General features: G+C 41.6%; 2 protein-coding genes across 2 annotated transcripts; one reads left to right on the top strand and one right to left on the bottom strand.

Annotated features, from left to right (window-relative positions):
* Window positions 1–275: 275 nt before the first annotated feature.
* On the top strand, window positions 276–10,725 carry PROZ (protein Z, vitamin K-dependent plasma glycoprotein). Its single transcript, XM_010294246.1, has 8 exons — window positions 276–342; window positions 1,946–2,109; window positions 3,160–3,184; window positions 6,120–6,233; window positions 7,642–7,773; window positions 9,240–9,325; window positions 9,405–9,528; window positions 10,057–10,725. Exons 1-8 carry the CDS (start codon window positions 276–278, stop codon window positions 10,593–10,595), a joined length of 1,251 nt encoding a protein of 416 aa, XP_010292548.1. The 3' UTR covers window positions 10,596–10,725.
* Window positions 10,726–11,470: 745 nt separating this feature from the next.
* Window positions 11,471–24,633, bottom strand: PCID2 (PCI domain containing 2). Its single transcript, XM_010294245.1, has 14 exons — window positions 24,567–24,633; window positions 22,541–22,630; window positions 21,919–21,992; window positions 21,113–21,178; window positions 20,530–20,571; window positions 19,985–20,039; window positions 18,002–18,105; window positions 17,190–17,265; window positions 16,927–17,068; window positions 15,711–15,811; window positions 13,674–13,747; window positions 13,378–13,503; window positions 13,041–13,164; window positions 11,471–12,067 (listed from the first exon to the last, which is right to left on the bottom strand). The coding sequence occupies exons 1-14, from the start codon at window positions 24,600–24,602 to the stop codon at window positions 11,978–11,980; spliced, it is 1,200 nt and encodes a 399-aa protein (XP_010292547.1). The 5' UTR covers window positions 24,603–24,633; the 3' UTR covers window positions 11,471–11,977.
* Between the last annotated feature and the right edge of the window lie 326 nt (window positions 24,634–24,959).

The raw sequence follows: 24,959 nt of genomic DNA, 5'->3' as shown, positions 1-24,959 counted from the left end.
CCGGAGGAATAGCCAAATCATGGAGGTTTCCAACGGCTCACAGCGAGCTGGCAAACCTGCTCCCCCTCCAGCCAGAGCGCTGAGAGAAGAGGCACTGCTGCACCACTCAGCAATTTTTTTTTTTGAGAGTTTTTCATGTGTTGACGTTGAGGCCAGGCTTTGCCCTTAGAGGTTTTGTTTTCTCATGAGCCGCTGGACTTTAAACTTCAACATCTCTCATGAAGCCATTTCCCCCCCTTTTTTAGGCAGGCAGCCATTAGGCTCAGAGGGTAGCAATGGCAAGGTGCTCTTGGACAATATTGTTTCTTCTCTCTGCCCTTTTCCTTCAGACAGAGCAGACAGGTATGGCCTTTGTTTTGTTGCAGCTTTAATTCTCATCTGTGCTACTGCTTTTCTAAACACACCAGTAATTTTGTACTTTGTATCGTGTTTACAGGGTGACACCACTGAAAACTGTCTGTTCCGTATTTTCCTTGCATTTCTCCTGGTTTTGGTTTTTTACCATACAGTGGAGTTAAAACTGCAGTAGGTTACTAGGGCAATGTAATTTTGAATCACCATCATTTACACCAGGATGATATTTTGTTTTTTCTTACCATTCTTAGAGAGTGCCCCAGATATTGAAGATAATTTTGTTTTACATTTTTAGTTGCTGCTGAAATAAAAATAAGTCTTATGGAAGAGGCTGAGATACATGCTCATTATAGCTTGAAGAAACTTATATTTCTGTATTAGTCCTCCATGGTTTGTCAATATTAAGGAGGAGCTGGGCAAGGAAGAAAAAGGTGGTGGCCACTTAGAAGGTCAAAGCGCCCCTGTCAGCAGCAGAAGTGCCCCGCCGATGCTGGATGCATCGGAAACACTGCGCAGCAGAAATGTGCCCTGGGGTATCAGATAACTTTTTAAATGGCAAAACACAAACATGAAGCTTTTGCTTGTTTGTTTGTTTTCTTTTTTACTATGACATGGAAGCCTGTTGTTTATCGAATAGCCTTCAAAAGCGTAACTAAGCATTTGTACGCAGTTTCGGAATAATTTTATTGCTATCACTTTCTCTAATTCTAATATTATTATTTCAATCTTTGTGCCTAGCAGTGCTGGGTCCCCAAACTGTATAAATCACACAAAAAACCCCCAGTCCCTGCCCCAATGGTTTACTTTCCAAGCACAGAAGACAAACACGTGCGGACACACACAGCCACTTACTGCTTAAGGCCAAAGGCAAACAGGCTCCAGCATGGCACCAGCCGCCCGGCTGGCAGGCAGGTTTTGTTGCGGGCATCATTGCAAAGAGGAGTTTTAAGATCTGATAACTCTCATATCTTTCATCTCTCCTCCTCTTTACTCAAATAAAAAAGATCATGGTGTCTTCCACACAAAGGATGGTATATGATATAGCCCTCAACTTTGAGCATTGCTGAGCGGTAGCTTTTTTTTTGTTCTCCTTAAGAGAGATTTGATTGAGAACTCAGCCATGTCACAGTTTTGCTTCTCAGCAAAAAAATCCCCATGAAGTAAGACTGAAGGGCATCAGTTTGGATCCATCATCATAAATCAATACAAATCATTTTCACTTCCACTGATGAGTCTGAAATCCCCACTGCAGGCTTAGAAAATAGCCTCTGCCTTTGTGACAATACTTTTCCCCTTTCCCTGGCTGTGCAGGGCCATGCTGCTCTGGGTGTTCGGTGCAGGGAAAAAAGGTGTCAGGAAGGGCTTCAAATTCTCCCTGCTTGGGAGCAAGTCAGGCACTCCCCAAAAGTAAAAGGTCATGACTCCTCAGCTGAGTTTGGGCTAAGAAAGTAGGGCTCTTTCAGCGTGTAAGTTTAATGTGGCTGAAGCCCTGCATCAGCCAAAAGGAGTTCTCTTTAAAAAAATAAGGTAAAAGTATATAAGGTAATTAATCTAAGTACTTACATTAGCATTTTGTCATACAACGTTCCAGTGTTTATATCAGCTGATGATGCAAACAACGTTATCAAGAGACAGAGGCGTGCCAGTTCCCTGCTTTTGGAGGAGGTCCTCCAAGGCAGCTTAGAAAGGGAATGCCTTGAAGAGAGATGTACGCATGAAGAAGCAAGAGAAGTCTTTGAAAATGATGAAATGCTCGTAAGTATTTTGTTTTCTTGTGTGCATATTAAAAATTACTGCCTTTGGTCTTTTACTATCAAATTTAGCCCTGCAGCCTGCTGCCTTTGTTTGGGTTTCCCTCTGTGTGAAAATGTTTGCCCCTCAGTGAGCAGAAAGCAGGTGTCTTCAGCGGTCACAATGGAACTGCAGAATTCAGCTCTGACACTTGTGAAGTCTCCTCCTGAAAATGATGTGTCCTGCCCCTTATGTTGTGAAAGTGTATGGTTGCTGTCCCATCCTGGCCACACACCGTAATACAGCTTCGGCATCCCTTTAGGGACCAGGAGGGGCAAAGGGGGTGTTGGGTTGGAGGGAAGCAACGCGCCAGCAAGTAGTGGGACCTATAGAAAGAGGCCCCCCTGACACGTACGTTCGGATGCTTTGCTCTTTAACAGGAATCTGGCTGGAGATTGTGTTTGCGGGGAAAGCAGAGGAAAGAGCCATCGGGCTGCCCACGGGCCGTCCCGGTGCTTTGGGGAAAGTTGACCGCGGGGGGGGTACAGGGAGCGGGGAGAGGTGTCCCCTCGGGGAAAGCAGTGGCAGAGCTGGCTGCAGTACCCAGAGGAAAGTGGGGCAGGTGAAGGTGGTGACCAGTGCTCGTGACCTGCAGCTCCACTCTCTGCTGTCCCTGCTGCCTCCAGCGGCAGCGGCGGGGGGGGGAAACGGGAGGGGAGGGGGTTTTTGCCGGGAGAGACAATGGCCGGCCAGTTTTTCCAGGAAGCCGTATTGGATAAATAATAATTTATTGTTATTATTGGATAAATAAAGGATTCAGCTGTTCCTCTCTTGCCTGCAAAGTGTTTCTTTTCCCTTGTAGCTTCTTAAGAAACAGTAAAATAAGCAGGATGCAACCCCCCTCCCATCTCATTCAAATTTTGCTGGCAGGGCAGAATTTGTAGCTGTGCAACTGTGTAAACGTTAAATCATAGTATATATTCTCTCATGTAATGTTTTTGTTTTACCATAATATTTATGGAAGAGTATATTATTTGAGAATTAAAATCTAATTTCCCTTTTTTTTTTTTCCAGGAAATGTTTTGGGAGGCCTACTACGGTAAGCTGGCCTCTTGATTTCTCTCCTTCATAGCGATGTCACACTGAGAACATTACGATTCAGTCCAATACTGGTTTTCTGAGACCTTTTAGCAGTTTATCCTGCAAGAAACACCCAGTTGCTATTCGTCATGTTTCTAGTAAAGGAGGAGGAAAAGTGTTGATGCGAAAGGTTTAAAAAAGTAATGAATAGGTAAAAGCATTTAAGACTGCAAAATGAATAAAAGTTGAAGGTGAGTAGATGTTTTCATAGTAAACAGGCTATTTCTTTTCCTGAACTTCAGGCTGTCCTGAAACAACCTGGACCTGAGAAAGGCTGCTTTGCTGATACAATGGAGCAGCACAGCTTTACCAGCAAAACCTCCCAAATACAAACCTAGCACTTAAACCTGAGATAAATAGGTGTCAAAAGCTACTGGGTCACCTGCAAACACTGGACGCTGGCACTGCATCATCCCTTGGCAGCCTTCAAGGCAAGAAAGGAATCTGTAAAAGCTGAAGGGCTGATCTAACTAGATGCCTCCTGAACAAGGAGTCTGGGGCACCGTCTTACGGTGACTATGCCCTATTCCCTCCCTCTTTTCTGCACACCTTGTCCTAAGTTTTTCCCTTGTTTTTAACATAACTTTCATTCATTTCTAATCTTAGGTTTAGACAGTGGATAAGGAAGTGACAAAACCAGCAGTTAGTATTAATTTTCTGCAGAAGCCACTAAAACACTGAGTCCAGGGAATCGTTACATAGAAGAATCCCATCAGTGATATAAATGTTATGATAAATGATGCTAAATATCTGGCCTTTCATTAATCTGATGGGATTAACTCCTCCTAATTTCAGTCACTGGATGTTTGTATGAAGCATGTCATGCAGGCTTCCTCTCTAGTCTGTGAAGAGACAAAGGCAACCAGTTGAGAATGGTCCATCCAAACAAGCTTAGCCACAATCAGGAATCATTACTGGCTCCAGCCTCAGGGGTGGCTTCCTTGCAGTAATTAAAAGCCATTATGTCCTGTCTTCTTCCTACAGAACAGCAGTGTGCATTTCCTTCTTTGTGGTATCTTTTCTAACATTTTGAAGAGTGTTGCCATGCATCTCCATGGCTTTTTTCCTCCTCACTAAACAAACCCATTTTTTCATCCTGTCTTCCAAAGTCTCATTTCCCATACCTCTGGTGTGCATGTTGCCTTCCTTCCATAGTCCAGGGTACAGTGCGTAAATACGAACTGTGAATGAAAGAGGGCTGAGGAGAAAGGCTGGAGCACCAACCTAACTGCTGGCTCACCCTTTGGCGTTGTTTCGTACTGGTCCACCTTGGTCTCTTCAAGTCAAAGCTGATGTAGCGGCACTTCGCTCTAGCGTGGATGTATGCAGTCAGGCACACATGTCCCTGGCCCTCTTTTATCAACAGTATAAACTTAGCTATAAATAACCTCTCTTTAAACATCATTTTCCAAACCATTTTGTGCATGCCTTGTAGTAGTTTGTGTCTTCCTAGCTCACTTAACGACAGTGTCATCTGAGACATTTCTATTCTTTCCCCACTAGGTCCCTTATCCTATAATACAATTAGATTTAATTGGTTTGGATTATTTGACCTTGAAAAATGCATGTTTTAGGTAGGTTGTTACCTACCACCTTCTTACTTTGCTGGGTGCTTACAAATAGTTTAATTATTCCAGTAGCTTTCCAGTAACAGAACTTGGGCTGATTTCTCTACAATTCCTTGAATCTTCTTTTTCCTCCTTTAATAAAGCTAGGCACTAGGCTTATTTTTTTCCCAGTCTTACAGAACCTCACCTGACCCCAGATATTTTTGACACTTCCTTCCCTCTATTTGAGCATTTCAGAGGCTTGAAACCATCTGACTTGCTTAAAGCTGCAGGTGTAGCCCTTCCCTATCTCCAGCTACCCACCACTGCTGCTGGAGGTCCTCACTCCTCTGCCTGCTCAGCTGTGCAGATGAGACCCCCCCCCCAACCCACCCAAAAACCCTCCCAGGAGACCTAATTAGTGCTGGGGCATGCTAGTGGCACTTGACTGCAGGTCAGCTGAAGGTGGTAACTGCTTTAATCCAGTATTTTAGTACAGTGAACACTCAAAGATACACATGCCCATAGCCTGAGCAGATGGTGGTTGGTGTTTTTTTCCCAGTACCAGGCAGATTTCGCCTTCCGTCCCTAATATCAATCATGGCAGCCCGCTGACTGAAGTTAACCTCTCTGATGAAGTTTTAAATTTTAGAAAGGTTGGAGAGCATGTTCCAGGTTAGGCTTTTCTGGCTTGCTCCCTGATTGCTCATGTTTGCAATAGGCAGTTGTTATTTGGAGAACGTTTCTAAACTCTTTGGGAGTCTTTCCAGTGGGCAGCTTAAAGGGAAACGGGCAGCTCTGCCTGGTGCTTCACCTGTAGTGAGGCATCCTCTGGTTTCAACGCTTGGTTCATCAGAAAGACTAAGCTTGCTAGTGTCCAAGCTGCTGACAATAATTGTACAGATGTGTAAAAGCCAGATGTTGCTTGCAGTATAATCTTGATGCCTTTTTTTTTTATTATTCATATGTGCGTATAAGCATTTTTTTAGGCATATGCATATCAATCTAACGTCGGAGACCTAAAACTCCAGTCTCATACTACATTTGTAACGAGTCCCTGAACTGCAAGTCAGTGCTGTTCCCTGAAGCAGAGCACCCTTCCTCCAGAAGCGGGCTCTGCCTCCGGGCACCTCCCGGCCTCCCTGCCAGGGGCTGCGTGACCACCTCTGGAAAGCAGAGACTTGGCTTAAAATTACTCCCGGGGAGCAGTTCGGTGGCACGTAGCCCATTTCCTTCCAAACTGCTTTTCGCAATGCTTCTCCGAGCGGCTGGCATGCCGGGAAGGGGGCTGCGTAATTGGGGTCAGCGGTGGTGGTGACTCGTCCCTCTCCCGCGGCATTTCTTCAGGCGGCAGGAGGTGCTCGTCGAGCCCCTGCCAGCACAACGGCGTGTGCGAGGACAGCATTCGTGGCTACACCTGCACCTGTGCCGAGGGCTACGAGGGAGAGAACTGTGCTTTCGGTAAGGCATTGCCCCCTCTCCTGAGAAGCCCCATCTCCTCCTGTCGTAGGGGGTCCCCAGGAAACCATACGCAGCTCTCCCATTACAGCCAGTTACCGTATTTTGGGTTAAAACACACAGAGTTCTTTGCAGAGCAGGGGTGATGTGTGCGGCCTGTCTACCGAAACGTTATGGCACCCCATGGTTACGCTGGCTGCCTCTTCCCCCCGAGCCTTCCTTCTCTGTGGACGCAGCAAAAGGGCTGGAGCAAGCCCCTCTCACGGGTGGTCTCCAAGGGTAGCCCCACCGCTGCCACCGGCGCTCCCCGGCTGCTTGTCCTGCCGCAGTCCGAGGTGGCACGTGGCCCGAAGAACCTGGCCTGCGGTGCCAGCGCGGCTTCCCGGCCACCCCGGGGCCTCCGAGGCCACACACAAGGCAGTCCCTCAGGACAGAGGGATTCCAGAAAACAAACCGTTTTCGGTGGAAGTGTAAAAGGCGTGAAGCAAAACGGACGCTTTCTGGCACGCAAAACACCCTGGGCCAAATCCTACATTTTTATGTCTGCCAGGTTCCACTTGCCAGCCCTTACGTCAGTATTTCTGCTGGCTCGGAGGTCCTTTGGGGCGGGAGACGCCCTGGCTGCCACAAGGCAGGGTCCTTCTCTTTATAAGGGAGGTGACTGTGACCAGCTTCTGGGGGAGCACAGAAGGTGACACAGTTTGGACCAGTGTTAGGAATTGGACCTGCTCAGCATGAGCCTTAGAGAGCCACATTATGTGAGGGTTTTTTGCTACTCCTCCACCTGTGAGCTAGATCCACCATCAAACAGCTGTTCCTCCTGTTGCTTTGTGCTGAAGCTTGTGTGTTTGCTCAGCTACGGAAAGTTGACCAAGCATGTTTCAAAGGTGATTAATACTCCCTTTCTTTTTTTCTTATCTTGGGCAGCTGTTAATTTTAAGTTTTTTAGCACAAGCGTGAGAAATAAGAGCTATGCATTTGTTTTTGCTGAAAAACAGAAAGCTTTAGCCACCTGCTTCCTCAAGCAATACTTGCCTTCTTAATGTGTGCAACAGTTCCCCGCGCTGCAGATACTTAGCATTTTGTTTAAGAGTGTAGAAAGAAAACCCATGGCATCCTTCCATGGGTTTGACCCTTGGCTAACGCTCCCCAAAACTCAGAGGTGCAGACAGTCTGGTGCGGGGAGCACTGTTTGCAAAGAGTCTGTGGACACTGCAGAGACTCAGCTGTCTCCAATGTCTGCTTAACAAGGGAAAAAACAATGTGGTGGGAAATACTACCAAGCCAGAGTCCCTACCCACCTCCACACAAAGCGAGTAAAAATAAAATGCTTTGGAAAGAGGACTCAAGCCATGCAAGAGCACTCCAGCTGAACTGTTCTCAATGCTTTTCCTCCGCTTGTTCTGTTTAGCTAAAAATGAATGTCGCCACCAAGGAAAGGAAGGCTGTCACCACTTCTGCTACCCAGGAAGTAATTCCTACCATTGTTCCTGTGCTGATGGCTATGAGCTCGGGAAGGACAAAAAACAGTGCATCGCATTAGGTAGGTGTGAGCATGGAAGTCCAGGGGCACATGCTCAGTGCTGGGATGGGCAGGCCACCATCTGATATCCAGGTGCGATGGGCCTGCTTGGAAACTCAAGCCATGAGAACATTACTGACCTTCCAAACTAGGCAGAAGAAGGAGGAATGTAGGGACCACCACCCAAGATGCCACAGCAGTGGTAAAAGCAGCGATATTTGATCTGAATGTTTAAACATGGGTCTGCAGAGAGGACTTGCATCATCCTACATGTCACTCACTAGGCCAGGTTTTTCACTCCTATGCTTGGTAAAGAGCAACTCCACTGAAGACCTGTCTGTCTGGGAATGAGGTTCAATTGATTCCCATCAGGCACCTGATGGATGGTCTGATAAATGTAGGGCAACATTTGTTGCCATATTGATTAGTTTGAAGCAGTAGCCCTCTTCATTTTTTCAAACTCATACGAGGTATCTCATTCAATCTCATCCCCTTACAAACCAGGTCTACTAAAAACACAGTAGTATACTTAGGCCCTTGCCTATATTAGCAAGGAGGGCAGCCAAATAGGAGTTGAGCTGTAAAGCCACGCTTTTGGTGATGAAGGCTTGATGTCTGCACTCAGTGCACATTTCAGGTGGGCTCTACTTCAGACTAGCTCTAGTTTGGTCCTGTGGACTAAGCACCCCTTAGCTGTGAGAGTACATTATGTGCGCTCCTGGAGGGTGTCTTCTGGTTTAGCTTCACCTGAACAGAATCCAGTTTGTGTGACCCAAGACCATGGCACAAGGTGATCAGAAAGTGTGATAAATGCAGGTAACTGGGGGATCCACTTGAAAAGCAGCCTTGCTGTCTGAACCAGAACAGAAAAGTATGCTGCAGCCCTACAGTAACAGTTTTAACAAGGAAAACTTGGGATTTACCTTGTCCAGATTGGGCCACAGCTATTGGGTATTTGATGCAATTTGGTTACAGGAGACAAAGCTGAGGAAGCAAGCTGTGCTGATGGTTGGCTGGAGAAGAAGCCTCATTTCACTATCACAGAATCAAAGAATCACAGAATCACTAAGGTTGGAAAGGACCTTCAAGATCATCAAGTCCAACCATTAATCCAGTGCCACCATGTCCCCTAAACTATGTCCTGAAGTGCCACATCCACACTTTTTTTGAACACTTCTAGAGATGGTGACTCCACCACTTCCCTGGGCAGCCTGTTCCAATGCTTGACCACCCACTAGTTACAGACACAGTGAAATCTGGTCACTACAAGCCTAACACAATGACCCAAAATGTTCAGTGCCATCACAAAGCTATTAGAGTACAAATGACAAGCAAATTATTCCAAATTTTATCATCTGAGAAATTGTCCTTTTCCTTGGTGCAAAAATGAAACCCCAAAGACAAGGTGGAAGCAAAAGGCATTTGCAGGTATTAGTTGTCTTGAAATGACAGCATGACGTTTTGATTATTTTTTATTCATTTGCTAGATCAATGTGCATGTGGCAGACTTCAAGACAGTGATAATCCGATAAGAGAAACCAGGAAGAAACGTGATGAGCGATTTCCTTGGCAGGTATTTCTAGCAATTCACGAACCTCATCACTCAACCTCACATGGTCAGTGCTATCTATTGTCTTTTTGCATTTTCTTAGGTCCTGCTGCTGAACTCTGAAGGAAAGGGCTTCTGTGGAGGAGTGCTGCTAAAAAGTAACTTTGTATTGACTACAGCAGAGTGCGCACTTCTGCACAGCCATTTTGAAATCAGGGTTGGTGCTGGTAGGTGCTAAAACACATTTTCTCTTATTGCAGCACATTTTAGTATTACAAGTTAATTTTTAAAAAAGTTTACTACATTTTTTCTGCATAAAAATATTGTTAAAGGAAAGAAATCTGCTGTCATCTCATTTAAGCATCTCAGTTAAGTATCTTGAGCTAGAACTACAGCTGCCCCATACCTCGCTATGACCCAAGCAGAGACACAACTACCTCTTGAACGCAATTCAGAACTCAGCACCCAGGGATAAGCTAAACCAGGTGTATTTAGAAGTGGCTTTTCTTTCATGCCAAAATTCACCTCTCTTGCTGGTCCTTCCCTCTGAAATGATGCATGCTTCTACACAGCATTAAAAAGCTGTCAATATGTCATTCCTAGTTTACCTTTACTGCAGCAGTTTACAAGGAAGAGCACCTTCAGTTTCTCTACTGCACCTATTTCTCAGCATGACTAGGCAGTTGTCAGTTTGCACAGTTTTCAGGTCTCTGCTAAATTATTCCTAAGAGCAGTGAAATGTCGTTGCTTCACAGGGCCTAATGGAACAACTGGAGCTGAGAAGATAATGCAAGTTAGTGAGAAACACATACACATCCGGTATGACGAAGACACTGGTGAGAATGACATTGCATTACTACAACTCCAAGAGCATGTTGAGTGCAACCACCACCAGCTTCCTGTATGTGCCCCTGAAAGAGACTTTGCAGAACACATTTTAATTCCAAAATTGGCCGGTACAGTCAGTGGCTGGAGAATGGAAGGTGATGAACTTCAAGGTGATGAGCTGCAGGTTTCATACCTCCCTGCTGAGGACTGCAAACAAATACTCAACATAAGCCTCACAAACAGGCAGTTTTGTGGGCACCTCCAGGAGGCCGTAGACAAACGACTGGCTGGAGGAAGCTTTTTAGCTACCGAGTACAAGGGCACTTGGTTTCTGACTGGTATCCTGGGATCTTGGCCACTAGAAGACACTGACTGGGAAACATTTCTATTCACTAACACCGCAAGGTATATGATATGGTTTAAACAAAAAATGAAGACACAAACACAACCAACCCTCCAGCACTAAACCCCTACAAATCACTGCAAGGAAACCTTCAGATGCAGCCAGTACACCCATTTGACCCTCTATCACAATTTGCAGCAATGGAAGTTGTAACGATGACACGTACATAACTCCAATTCATACAGAAAAAGCCGTCTTTCCTTCTTCTGCTGACACACAGTACTGTGAAAGTCATGTGGTAAACTTAGTTATTTTACTAAAAACTGACTGAACTCTTAAGTTTCCTAGAACTGTTCATCCTAAAACTCAAAAAGCGTTGATGTTTTTCTGAGTTTTTAAATGTTGCTAGAAAGAAATGAGTCTTTTTAATTCCTGCTCCCCTGAGGTTTGATTCAGCAAATGCATGTTCTTACTGCAGCATCCATACAAGTAAAACTTACGAAGACCAGGGGAACTCCAAGCTTTTAAATGCCTATGTTCATGTAGGTCTTGACACTCTCATCACACTAAAGAATGCTTCCCCTCAATACAGGGTACCTGTGTTTTCCCTTATGAATCATGTCCACATCAGCTAACGGGTAAAATAAAACCCAACTCTCAAAGAGGGGAAAAAAAAAGTTTTATTTCCTTTTAAAATAATTAAAAAAACCCTATAAACTACCAACCCATCACTATGGACAAAGTTACTTTGTACCACTCCCAAAAAAGCAAATAAAACCCCCAAGGTAGTAACACTTAATGGATCCAGTGGCAGTGTTTTCCCCAGAAGCAGAATAAAACACAGTATGGATAAGTTACTTAGGTAAGATTTTTTTCATCATAACAAAAATGAAACAAAATATTACCAGTATTAAAGAAAACCAAACCTGTCTGTGGGCACCTACAGACAAAAATCCCACATTTACTTGAACCTGTAAGTATCACTGACACAGTAAAGCTTTTGGTGTCAAGCACTTCTCTAGTTTTCAGAGAAAGCTTGAATAGAGTATTTATTACCAGCAAGATTATTGAAGAGACTTTTAAAAAAATGGAAACCATGAAAGAAAACATCATTTCCATTCTGAAGAATGGATTAACACAAGTAACAAAGGATGATACTTCTCCTCTCTGAAAGATAAATGCAGAAATAGTAACATGAAGTACTTTATAAAAGCTTTTAAGTAGTTTGGAAGGAATTTGGAATGCTTTGCTTTATTTCCTCATGAAATACTTCGAATCATCTAGAAAGGCTGCGGAAACTATTATTGAAAAGTTAGCATTTCATTCCAACGCACTTTGTAACACTGGCAGCCTTGGTCGTTCTGGGAAAGGAGCCACAAACAGTTCCTGGTATTCCAGTCCTGGACATGAACCAGGTCATTTACAGTGTTCTCAGGGTGATTAGGAGCAGCTCCACTGGGCAAGCTGAGTATCTGAAAAGTACTTGCATGGGTAAGACGCAATACTCAACACACTGTTGACAGCGGGGGAAATGGGTTCTGCTTACTGACCACAAGCTTTTGATGCTGATGAGATATATAGCCTTTAATGTGACCCTGGCAGAAGGAGAAAAAGACAGCGTTAGTACTGGAAGTTGGTAACACAATGCCTACAACCTCAGCTGTCTTCAGACTACATCAAGCACAGCTATGTGCAACCACCACTGCACTGCTGTACTTGATATCTTGTAAGGATCCAATTTATGTAAGTGGGTCAGCTCAGAGTGTAAGCAGAAAGTTGGAACCATTACCATGTTTGCATATTCGCGGTGCTGTCAGGCTGAGAGCCTGTTGCCAGGGCCCCTTTCTGCTTACATTCCCTTGAAAGAGACAGAGCTCTACCAAAGTGTTTCTAAACTTACTCTTGCTCACTTTAAAATGAGGATTTTAATTAATTGCTATTCCAAACCTAATTAACCAAATGACATAGTACTTCCTTCTCAGACATGTAGTGTTGTAACACTGAAAGAAACCTCCCACCCTCTGTTACTCCAAAAGCCCACCAAATATGTTTCCGAAACAAAGCAGCAGTTCATTTTCTGACACTGCAATGCTGCTCTGAAACCTCAAATTTATTAGAAATCTCTTGATTTCAAGCCTTTATCTGTTCAAAAGTACTCGAGATCCATTTGGAGTAAATAGACAAAATGTGAAACAAAACCAAAGAAATATGGTTTTAATTTTTTCTAATGTCAGAATATAAAGAGTCTCCTACTTATCCCTTTTGGTCCCAGTCATAATTTTTGTATTTTTACATCTATATTTATGCATCTATAGAAATGTCAGTACTGGATTTGTAATGTAAAATTTCAACTTCAGTTTTAAGTGATTCCTGCAAAAGAGGCAGGAACTAGAGGAAGCCCTAAGGGCAAATAAAAACGTTTCACTTTGGGCACAAGTAGATCAACTTTTTTACACAAGAAAACCTGGGATTACTGATATGTTTTTTGTAATAAACTTTTAGTCTCTACCCAAATTTTTTTACTGTCTGAAATCTGGAAAGACTGAACAACAAGTAGTCAGCACATACCATATATATAAGGTTAGCTAAAATGCACTGGACTTCATCAATATCAACATCATCCACTTGCATGAATTTCAGGGCAAACAGAAAGGCATCTAGAGATAGCTGATGGGTTTTCAGTAGTAAATATCTGAAAAAAACAACAGAAAAAAAAATCTGTTATTGAGAAACAATCCCTTAAAAATTCTGGTTCTTAGAAAAATGGCCTTTCTACAATAAATTCACTTTAACAGGAATTCAGTGCTCTCAGAGAGAGCTAAGGAGCAGATACGTTTCTATCTCTGTCCTAGGTGAAGCCATACTAAACTTGCTTTTGCAAAAATGTATTTTTTGTTATGCTTACACTTTCTTAAAGAGATTTCTGTACGTGATGATTTTCAGCTTCTCAAGGATAAGAAAGATTCCACATCGAATAAAGAAGGTCTCATGCTTTGTCAGAGCGTCATTCAGTAGGAGAAGATTGCCTTCACTATGAGGATGAAGAAATATATACATAAGAAGGTCTCACCCAAATGAGAAAAGAAATCGTCTGACTTGGTAGCCATATCCCTCCCCTGCCTTCCTCAATCATCCCAAGTAAATACCTTTTACTTAATACTTTTTGAACTAACACATAACAGAATAAAATAATCACCATACCTCACAGCCTTTGTTACTTCCGCAAACTGCATAAGGTCATACTTTTTTAAGAGCTGAACTGTTGGCATATGGCCCTGAAAAATAAACAGTTTCCAAGTTTTCCAAGATAAAGTCAAATGCATTTTACATGTAAGCTATAAAAACACTTGTCAGAGAAAGAGACAAATGTTTAACCAATTTTTTTTGGCTACAGAACAAGAGGTGAATAAAAATATTTGTAAGACAATCCCCTTGCCCCCACCAAACACCTTATAGCTCAACTCACAGTAACTACCTATTTATCATGGTTTAGGGAGTCTTAATGTTTTTCAGTGTTCGGGAACAATTATCAAACTTGTAAAATCAAGGTTCTGTAACATGAGGCCTAGACAGATCAAAATTTTATGTCGTGGCTGTATGATCCAATCTGCAAACAGAACTGTAGGAATCCCAATAATTACTAGTAATACAAGCAGTGCTTCAGCACAGTCAAGTCCTAGTTCAGTCTGTACCAGATTTTTTTCTTCACTACACCTCCGTGCAGAAATAAAAATGTCCTCTCAAAAAACACTCAACCTACACTACCAAAAAGAAACTTTTGGTTTTTTTCCCCTTGCACAGCAGAGATCAGATTGCACGCTGACTTGGGTCAGACTTTAAATTTAGTTACCGTCATGCTATGCTGTTGGGAACTCCTTTCCTGGTTGGAGGATTAGCTGAGAGCAGAACTCAGCTGCATGTTTACTGAGAGCTGCTAGGAATAAAAAAAAACCCATCCAAGCTATTTAAGTACAGTTTAAGGTTAGTGTTAATGGTTGGACTCTGATTAAAAAAGCAACTGTAAAAACAATGACCTTTGTCTTGTTTCTTTAGTGCCTCTTGTACACTAAAACTGCTCCAGAAAAGCCACTGTAATTTTAGGCACTAATGGACCCACCAGTTTAAGTCACCCAGTCAGGACTGGGATGAAGTTTTTAGGAAGACTGTTAGTTCTCCTTTATCAACGTTACCATTGACTGTTCTGAAAACAACCAGCAAGAGAGTCAATAAATAAAAAATGAAAAACAGAAGCCAATTATCAAACCCATTGTACTTCCCTTTTACCCACTTGAGACTGCAAGGGACTGTAAAGGGAGCACCAAATGGAAATGGAAGGATGGTCACAAACAGGTTGGGGCAAAGGTGGAAGAAGGCAACTCACAGAAGCAGGTGATTCCATGTGTAACTCTGGTAATAGGGCCAGGAACAGGAAGCTCTAAAATCTAGTTCTTGTTCCCTCAGTTACACTGAATTAATTGTTACCATAATCCCACTAACTCAGGGATACACAAATGCTAACACAGCACATGGGAAAAGACAGGAACAAGAAGCAGAGAAGTGCTTAGTTCTTTTAATAAAAAGATGAAATCACCAAATAGTAACCAGTCTTCATTGATTTGTTCAAAACCAAAATGCTCTACTTTATAACTGTTCTGACATGCCTCAAATGGGCAAACGTACAAGGAGCATACAGAAAACCCAAAGATAGGAATCTTTTCTCTCCTGTGGCAACCCCCCCTCATCAGTCTTCATCCATCTGTTTGCACATCCTCCTTCCCTTCACCAGGTGAAAGAAACAGACACATTTGTACTAGTGAATCTACACATTCCCTGGCCCATCTGTGCAGCTGATCATCGGACAGGCACTCTGCTACATGACATAAGTTACACTGTTAAGTGCTTCTCCGAAGAGCTCAAAGTTATCTTTATTACAGAAGTAACCTCAGGTTGCACCTTTAGGAGGGGTGGGAAGAAGGTAAGAGGAAAGGACGATGGAGTTTTTGTTTGGTTGTTTTGGTTTTTTTCCTCCTTTTCTTTTCCTATGTTGCTATAAATGACAATTCAACAATTTTTGTCCTCACACAACAAAGTGTGCATATGCTGGCTCTTACAGGGTCAGCCACAGATAGCCACTGAATACCAATAAGGGGGCAAAAAAACCCCAACCCCAATACTGAGCATCAGTTATCTGTCTTCCCCCCCACCCCCCAAATTATTTAGAAGAGAACATCTACTCACCAACAACATTTTTACTGGCAACAGGTAGATCAAAATCATTCTTTTGTTCTTCTGGCTTGAGCGGTGACAGTGCTCAAAGGCAAATGACAGGTACTCTTCAGCTGCAGACACAAATAAAAGTGCTAGTAACATAAGTCAATGACAAAAATGGATTAAAACCGTAACCCAAATTCTGTGCTCAATGTCCATCCCTAGCTTGCAAACGTATTTTAAATTATATAAAAAGAATCACACCAATCAAAATACATTAAGAAAAATGCTGTAAGAAATATTGGAGATTCACGCAAAATACAAAGTCTTACCAGAAAACTAAGCCCTTCAGAAAGTCAAAGAAAACTTCTCAAGGTCTAGACATCAGAGGTAACACTTACAAGCAATATTGGAATTTTAAGCTAATTTCAGTAACATTACTTTGTTACTACTCCATAGTAGTAGTATCTTGAGAGGAGAATCTCAAGAAGCACTGATGAATCAGAACTTTATTTTCTAAATTCACAGATTAAGTTCTTCAGTGGATGTAAGCTGTATGCGATGCACACATCTGCTGAGCTGCAGAAACGTGCCAGTGAGATCACAAAGCATAACAACATGAAAATCTCTCATCAGTTTTCACTGAGAGAGAGAAGTGACAAGCCTGACAGGCAGAAGACACTGTTTAGAGTAACAAAACTGGTTCCAGAATAGATTTTAGTCAGGGGCTTCAGATAGCAATGAAAGTTGTACTCCTCAGCTCTAGAAGCATTGCTATTGGTGAACAAGAAATTTCAGAAATGCAGTTTCTACGTCTTCCAAAAATCAATGCACTGAGAAACTTACTCTACATCACAGTTTGCTGAAGATTTCTTACATGGCATACAGTAACTTGAAGAGGACAAGAGAGTTGCAAAGCCCCCTTTCCTTTGTGAAGCCTTTTACAAACCTATTCTTTTGGATACTCACACATTTTATTATGCATGCATACAATGCATAAGACTACAGAGAACTTCACTGACACAAATGTTCATATATGCCCAGTTTTAAAACTAGAAGTGTCATGTAATGTCATCTCTGATCTGACTCAGTCTGTGGGCCTTGGATTTTTCACCATGACTTTTCCTTTGATCAATGCAAACACAACTGCACCTTCCACACACATTTTGAGTCACACACACACGACATCAGCCAGATTTCACACCAAGCAACAAGACTTTATATCTGTCTTACTGGCACACAGTACCTTGCTTAAAGTCACTGTCAAACATGGCTTTGCGTCCAACATAATATCTATATGTAACTCGCTGTGCCATACTATATTCATCCTTCAGATTGGAGCTGTCAATTGCTCTAATTAAGGGCTTACATAGATGGAGCTTGTTGATCTGTTAAAAAAATTAATTGTATTTTATTCAGAGGGTGTAGATACATAGTATCATATATAAAAGGGTGGGATTGACTTAGATTATGAAATACAAAACACAGCTTATCAGACTTGAACCGTACCTTAAAATAAATTTTAAACAGCTGGTTCACGAGAAACAACATGCCCCACTTTTTGGAATCTTCAATGCCTGCTCGACTGTTGTAAGAAAAGAAAAAAGGAAAAAACCTACTAGTATTGAGCATTGTAAGAAAACAATTCACTTTGTCCTTATGGTAAATTCCCTCCACAGATATTCTATGGCTTTTTAAAGTAAAAATAGGTGTCTGAAAATAAAAGTCAAGGCCAAATTCTTTGTCTTAAACCATACCACCACTGTCAAAACACAACGAGTGTTCTCTTCTTAAATTTTAAAAAGATCTGCTATATTTCTTCTCAACATAATGAAAAGATGTCATGCAAAAATATTATTCATCTGCAGCAGGTTCCTCACTCCAGTTTGCAGGTAATGCATACATTAGCATAGCAACTGCTTATCACATTCAAAGTGAAAGAAAGGTGGAAAAAAATGCATTTTCTCCACTTCATAAGCATTAACATTGCTAAGACTGGAGTTACCTCTTTTCCATCTAATCATAATGAAGCAAACTTCACAACTGAACAGGGCACAAAAGTGTTAACGATCTTTCCTAAGAAACAGGGACATAATCAGTCCCTCCCAACAACATCTGCTAGGAATGTTAACCCTAAAGGGAGGCCTCGCCAGCTGTAGTTAATAGTCAAGAGAGAACAGACTATAAATGAGAGGAAACGAGCCTCAGAAGCATTTGTTCTTACCCAGATACAATCTTTGTAAGTGGAAAAATCTTATGTAAAGTTCATTAAGTTCTTAACAATTTCATAGTGCAAGTTCTATAAAGGATGTTTCACTTACGTGTCACTGGCACAGACTCGAAAACAGCTCATCAGCAGTTCTGCTGCTTTTTCCAACATGTCGCCAACTTTGCTTTTCCCTTTCTTCACTAGCTGTTGATCTGCCTATCATTACACAGCAAGCAGCAACATGTAATTCTACACCCTGTTTCACCGTGTTGTAAACAGTTTAGTTCCTTAATACAACATTTTACTAAGTCTTATAGCAACAGATGTGTCATGCCTGCTATCCCCCAAATCTAGAAGGTAGTCAAGATCACAGAATGAAAGAAAACATTCCAAGAGGCCTGAACATGTACCAAACCTAATGCACAGGAGAACAGTCCTTTGAAAATAGCACTGACTGCTATTACCTTTAGCACCATTAAGCTTAATGCGGCTCTCAGAAACTTAAATTCAGGATCATCTGACAGCTGAACTGGAGCATTAACACTTCAACTCAAGTTTTCAAAGACCAAGAGTCTAGAAAAAAAAAAATCTATTTTATAGAATCATAGAATCTTTGGGTTGGAACGGACCTTTAAAGTTAGTCATCTAGTTCAACCCCCTTGCAGTGAGCAGGACAGCTTCAACTAGATCAGGTTGCTCACAGCCCCGTCCAACCTGACCTGGAATGTTGCCGTGGATGGGGCATCTACCACCTCTCTGGGCAACCTGTGCCAGTGGTTCACCACTCTCATTGTGAAAAACTTTGAATGAAAGCAAACTGAAATGATTCCCCAGTTATGGAGTTTGAATTTTAGAATTTATAATTAAGTTTCTCTCCACAGCCACGAGGGCTAGATTTTATTCCTAAACCATATGTAACATTTTCTAGTAGTAACACACACTGCTAGGACCTGGGATTTTCAGAAGAAATGGAAAACATGTTACAGTGGCAAGAGAAGAAATGACTTGCCAACACATGGGAAAGATCCATGTACTGATTAATGCAGAACTTAAACAACAAAGGGGGGGGAAATATAGCGAGTGGATATTTACTATGTGCTTTCTCAAAAGTTTTATTATAATGCTTGCATTCTCACGAGCTGAAAGGTAAGAAAAAGAAATGGAAACGCATCCTTTGCTGCCGAAGTCTCCTCTGTATCCGCATCGTTTAAATATACAATGGTTAGAAGACAGAGTTCAAACACTTCGAACATGACTGAGCCCACCTTCCCCGTTCTCATGCATCTCAAAATATACAAATTTGCCTCATTCAGACTGAGAATCGAGACTTGTTACAGAGCAGGCACACATACACAAAAAACATTCTCTGTCTTGTTTTGTGGGTGGGTGGGCACAAGAAAGTGCTGAGGGGACAAAAATCTGAAAATACTGGATATTGTCAAACTCTAACCTAACTTGAACTCTAGCTTCACCACTTCTGGTAAAGTGACCAGAAGCAAGATAACAACCCTACCACTTACCTTCATATAGCAGTTCTCATTAGATCCCTACACAAGGTATTTCAATGCACTAGCCTGAGAAAATAATGTAAATCTGAGAGGTTTTTTGCTTGTCAGCAGTGGTAAGGGCTCAGCAAGGGCACCAATGAGCATCAAAAGCAGTACATGCAGCTGGAAAAGGGGAAAGGAGGCAGAAATTTCCCTCTTCAGATATGGCAAGTGATTAGCTCAGTTGCCTGGGATATTGCCATCCTTAGGAAAATTTCCACCAAATCCCAAGAATAACACGTGGAAATAGTGAGTTGTGCCACCATGCTACTCTATAAAGACAGTACGTAATCACTTTATATGCTCTAAGCAAGTGTTATGAGTTGCATGCAGGTCCTCAGAACTTCAAGCTACAAATGGGAGGTGGGCAGATGGAACACCCTAGTTTTTCAATTGGACTGGATGAATTTAGTGTGCCAATAAAATCCTAAACAATGAGTTAAACAGTACTGAGCAAAATCAGGCTACGTAATAAAGTCTAAAAATATTTCCACCACAGAAACTCTTAACAGATAAAAGTAACGAGGTTGTTAATCAGATCTACTTACATTATTAGCAAAAATTCGAAGATCGAGGGCTACAGCATACATTATAGGTAAAGCCCTGAAAAAATAAAATATAGTATACTTAGTATGTGCAAATCATGCAACAAGACAGACAAGAGAAACGAGCCTTTATTTTTTTTTTTGCTAGTTGGTCATAAAACTAGAAAAGTATACATTAATCTTTAAATAAAGAAGGATGCACTTTTTAAAGGAAAGATCTTCAAGATCTCAGCATTTCAGAAATCCTACACCAAAGGGAAACTTAATTCTGAAACCTTTTTTACTGTGCCTTTAATAAAATACCTTCTCACCTTGAACAAATTCTTCATGTGTTTACTTATGGACCATTCAACATAATTAAGCTCAGATGTTTATTTTTCACATTTTTAGACCTAAAAACTCAAACAGGCAACAAAACCAATTAGGCTGCGTTTAAATATCACTGGGCATAAATAAAAACTATAGGCATAATTTTAGTTCGACTACTGTGGTTTATGCTAGCAAAAGACGAAAGTCTAATTTCTAGTAGCTCTCTGTGATGTACTCACCAATTTTCTTCTTTATGTGCCTGAAATGCTCGCAGGAAAGATGTATTGTATTTAGGAGAATGTAACATGCTGTGAAATGAAGCACCGATTTAAAAAACAGCAGTTGAATGGTACCATATATTACTACATGAAAGAGTAGAAGTGAAAAAAGCAGCAAGTAGCTGAGAAGTCAGGATGTAAAGATGCCGTAGGGAAAAAACGTGAGCCACACACTCCTTGGTGTGGCAGTAGCAGTAAGAAACACTGGCCACTTATGGGGTAAGACAGCAGCTTTCTTTACCAGTATCTTCCCCTCTAGCCAAGTGCAAACTGGGAGGCATATTAATGATCTGAGGGTCTCCTATACTCTGCGAGAAATTAGTTTTCTACTTCAGAGCCAAGTGACAGACTCCTCCTTAGTCCTACAGAAAGTTGAAAGAAGAAGAGTGTATCTGGATTTCCTTGCTTAAGAACCTAAACAGTTGAAGTGTATTTGGAAGCAGACCACATCCTATTAGATTTTAAAAGGGGCAGCGATAACTTATTCTACAAGAGACATATAGTTAATCTGAAAACAATATATAAGATTTATGGAAAAGGATATTGGACGATAACTGTTTGGCATTTGTATGCTTCTATAAAGTCATGGTTTCCAACAGCATAAGTACACCTGTGAAAGAAAAAGTGCATTAATACATCACCAACTATTATATACTTAACACAAATCTTCCTTTTGCTTCTTAAAAGGCATAGAGCTTTATAGTTTATTTAAAAGACAGACAGAAATATGATTAGAAATGTTCCTAACAAAATGGCAGAAGTATTTTAACACAGCACAAAGCTTGGTAATTGTAGAAAACTGAACCGAGAGATGAATGGGGATTTGTTTCTGTAATATGCACAGTACCAGCTGTAATATGCTAATGCTTATTGAAACTGTCAGCAAGATTAGCACAGATAAAAAAATTCCAAGACTGCTGAAAGTGAACTAAAGACTGTGTTAATGCAGGTTTTGGTTTGTTTTTTTTTAAAAAAAGCCCCACAGAATTACTTAGGTCCTAAAGCTGTCTTAAGAGTACTTTTATGACTAAAATTCCCTTTAAAAAATATTTATTTCCCATACTTATTTCACTCTAAACGCTTGTGTAGCTAGTAAATGCAGAGAAAAGAAAACAGCAAGCACCAAAACCCAAGCTGTGTCAATGGCTAGACGCAGATGACTGCCAGGTACATAAAGCAAATTTTACATGTAGAGGAAAGAGAAGGTCTTTATTTCCTGATGTTCTAGCATTATTTATAAGAGTAATAAATACCAAGCTTTCAGCCCTTTAAAATAACTAAGTAAAATTAAGGATACCCTTCCCTGCTGGATGCCTCACAACTGACTTTACATTCCTGGTCTATCTTTACCTTAAGTGGGCTGCAAACATTTCATCGTACGGTGGTTCCAAAACTTGTTGACACTTCTCCTCTGGAGACGGAAGCTAAGTATAGAATAAATCAATGAAACATTAACGGAACATCCAATGCACCAGAAACAGAACACCATATGGGTATTTTGTCATGGCGGTTTTATGCATACATGCCTTTGCTATCTACCAGAACCTTACATTATATTAATAAACACATCCAGCATAACGAATTGCTAGTGTGCATTCTGTCTCCAGAACCTGATTAGAGCTAGCCTTAAATAAAAGCATCCAAAACGCATACAGCACAAACACTGGACCCTTGCTACCCACTGGTTTTCTCTTTATAGCAACTTCCACTGTGCCCTATTACTAACTAATGTAGACCTGGCCAGAAGGGACTTTCCAAAAAACAATTCAAAGCGGAACACAAAAATCCATACAGGAAAAAAATGTAAATATATAATATCCTTGTAAGAAGAAACAGGAAACACGCTTACAAGGGGATCCTACTCTGGCCTGTGAAACAGATTTTGAGGTTTATCTCCAATGAAAAGGAACCCATAGAGAGAGCTAGGAAAAATCAAAGCAAAACAAAAGAAAGGTCAAAAACAGATTCTCACCTGTAGCCTTGGGTTTGCAACATGTGGATGTTTAAATGATACCAATTCTGCACAAAATTGTCCATCTCTGCTGTCAATGGCTTCTTGTACCTACCAAACAGACACATTACAGAATAAAATCCAGCCACAGCCATACAACACATTTACATATGACTACAGAAACCACCTTCTTGTTACCACTGTTCATCCACATCAATACCAACCCAATTGTGAGTTTTTAAAGGTTTAAAACTGAATGAATCAATATTGTACTTTCAATACACCTGTTTTTCAAAAAGGTATCAGGGAGAAGGTGGGACGAACACTATTGCGTATTTTTCCCTTGTTTGTAGGACGTGAGCAAACCAGAGAATCTCCAAACAACTGAGATGGGTTTAGCATTGTAAAACAGCAGTTGTGAACCAGATTTGGTTAAGCTTTTTAAAATTCCAGTTGGACTTATGGGCATGAAACATATATGTGAAGGCATGAACAATCTGTGATTATTACTGTTTGTAATGCTGCAGATGAAATTTGCATGTCATGAATCAGGACTTGCAAATATATTTTATATGAATTTAATGTTTAAAAAAAACTAGTTCCAAAACACAAAATTAGCTCTCCTTTACTTGAAGAAAAACTCCACCAATCTCTGAAACAGTTTAAGCAGTTGATTTTCCCTCTTTGGCTGCCTCCCTTCCTATTTTTAGTCTGTAATTTTTCCCATTTGGTATGGGCTTTCCATAGAGCAAAGAATTTATATTTTTTTCCTATCAGGACACAAAAATATGACAAATAAAGTACAAGCAGTGGGAAAGGAACTCTTTAAGAATTAGTATCTAAAATTACTTCCACAACTGAAGAAATTTCCAGCATGATATCACAATAAGCTGCTTAGACTATTTTTTACAAGGAGTTATCTTTAGCAGGAAGCAGAATTAAACCGTTCTCCCATAGAATATAATATTTACAGTCTTGACAGTGTAATATCAGATATTGCCTTTGTGTTTAATCTACCTGTCTTCATTTTTAAGCATTACGCATCCTGCTGTCACTTCTTTACCCATTGCTTTGCATTTCCATCCTCACATAGTGAGTGTCCATTCTATCAGTAAAGTGTCTGAGTTCGACACAGAGCAAAATGTTTTCTCCATATGAGGTAAGGCATTCATGAGGGGTGTGCATAAACTTAAGAAAATGCAAACAGTTTAAATGCACAGGCACAGTCTATATGATATGGAAGGTGGAGACAGAGGATCACCAGTACTGTCAGCTGGAGAAGATGCTGACTTTTCAGAGCAGATCACTGTCCCGAGAGACCTCAGCCGCTGCACTTTTGAGACTAAAATCCAAAAAATTACTCACTCCCTTTTTGTGCCCTTTACTCAGTTGACTTGACTGATCTTGACTGAAGCGAGTAAGATGATAACGATGATGAAAATATGATGGTTCAGAAAAAAGCAGTAAGAGTAGTCACACTAAAAGCTTGACACTGAAAGTTCAGTCCAGCTGATACCCTTGTGACCCTGTTCCTCTCTCTCCATCTCCATGCCATACACACTGTATCTCCACATTTCTGTATTTCTTAAATCCCTCTACTTCTTAAATCCCTTAGCTGCATTTCTTACTGCACACACACAAAGAATCCCAGTATGTTAGTTCATATGGAAAAATTACTTCACTATCAGTGTAGTAACCACCACACTTCTCAGAAATTCATAGAATCATAGAATAGTTGCGGTTGGAAGGGACCTTTAAAGGGCATCTAGTCCAACCCCCCCCCCCCCCCCCCCCCTGCCATAAGCAGGGATGTCTTCCACTACATCAGGTTGCTCGGAGCCCCGTCCAACCTGACCTGGAATGTTGCCCTGGACAGGGCATCTACCACCATGGCAGACAGTGATACACTTACTATTGACTTAAAACAGTATATTTGCTCACCACATCACACACTGTAGGTTGATTTGTTTCTTAAACAAGGTAACACAGCAAAGAAAAATACATCCACATAATCAAATACTGCCCACAAATAAAAAACTTTGCTTACTTGCTGCAAATACTGATTTATGGTGATGTGCGCCATTAAAATAAAAGCCGAGGAGGCAGGAGTCCCAAATAAAGCGCAGTTGTATCACATTCTGTAAAAGGAACAGGAGTTTAAGAGAACAGCAATACGGCAGCGCCTCAGGCACATCGCCTCTTCCCTCTGAGGAAACACGGGATGACTTCATCAAACCTCGCGCTGCCTACGGGTACAGGAACGCATCCGGGAGAAAGCAGAGCGGGGCACAAACACATGCTGCCTGCCGGGGCCACCTCCGTGTGGAGAAGCCCTGGTGCAAAGGCCCCAGGAGGGCCGGCGTTAGAAGAGGCACGATCGCGGTGGCGGGACGCGGCCCACGCTCGCGCACCAGCGACACCCGTCCACCCCGCGCCTGGC

The sequence above is a fragment of the Phaethon lepturus genome, unplaced genomic scaffold (genome assembly GCF_000687285.1).
Source record: "Phaethon lepturus isolate BGI_N335 unplaced genomic scaffold, ASM68728v1 scaffold54859, whole genome shotgun sequence".
NCBI lineage: Eukaryota > Metazoa > Chordata > Aves > Phaethontiformes > Phaethontidae > Phaethon > Phaethon lepturus.
The sequence above is the reverse complement of the archived record's forward strand: the minus strand, read 5'-3'. Positions and strand labels throughout refer to the sequence as shown.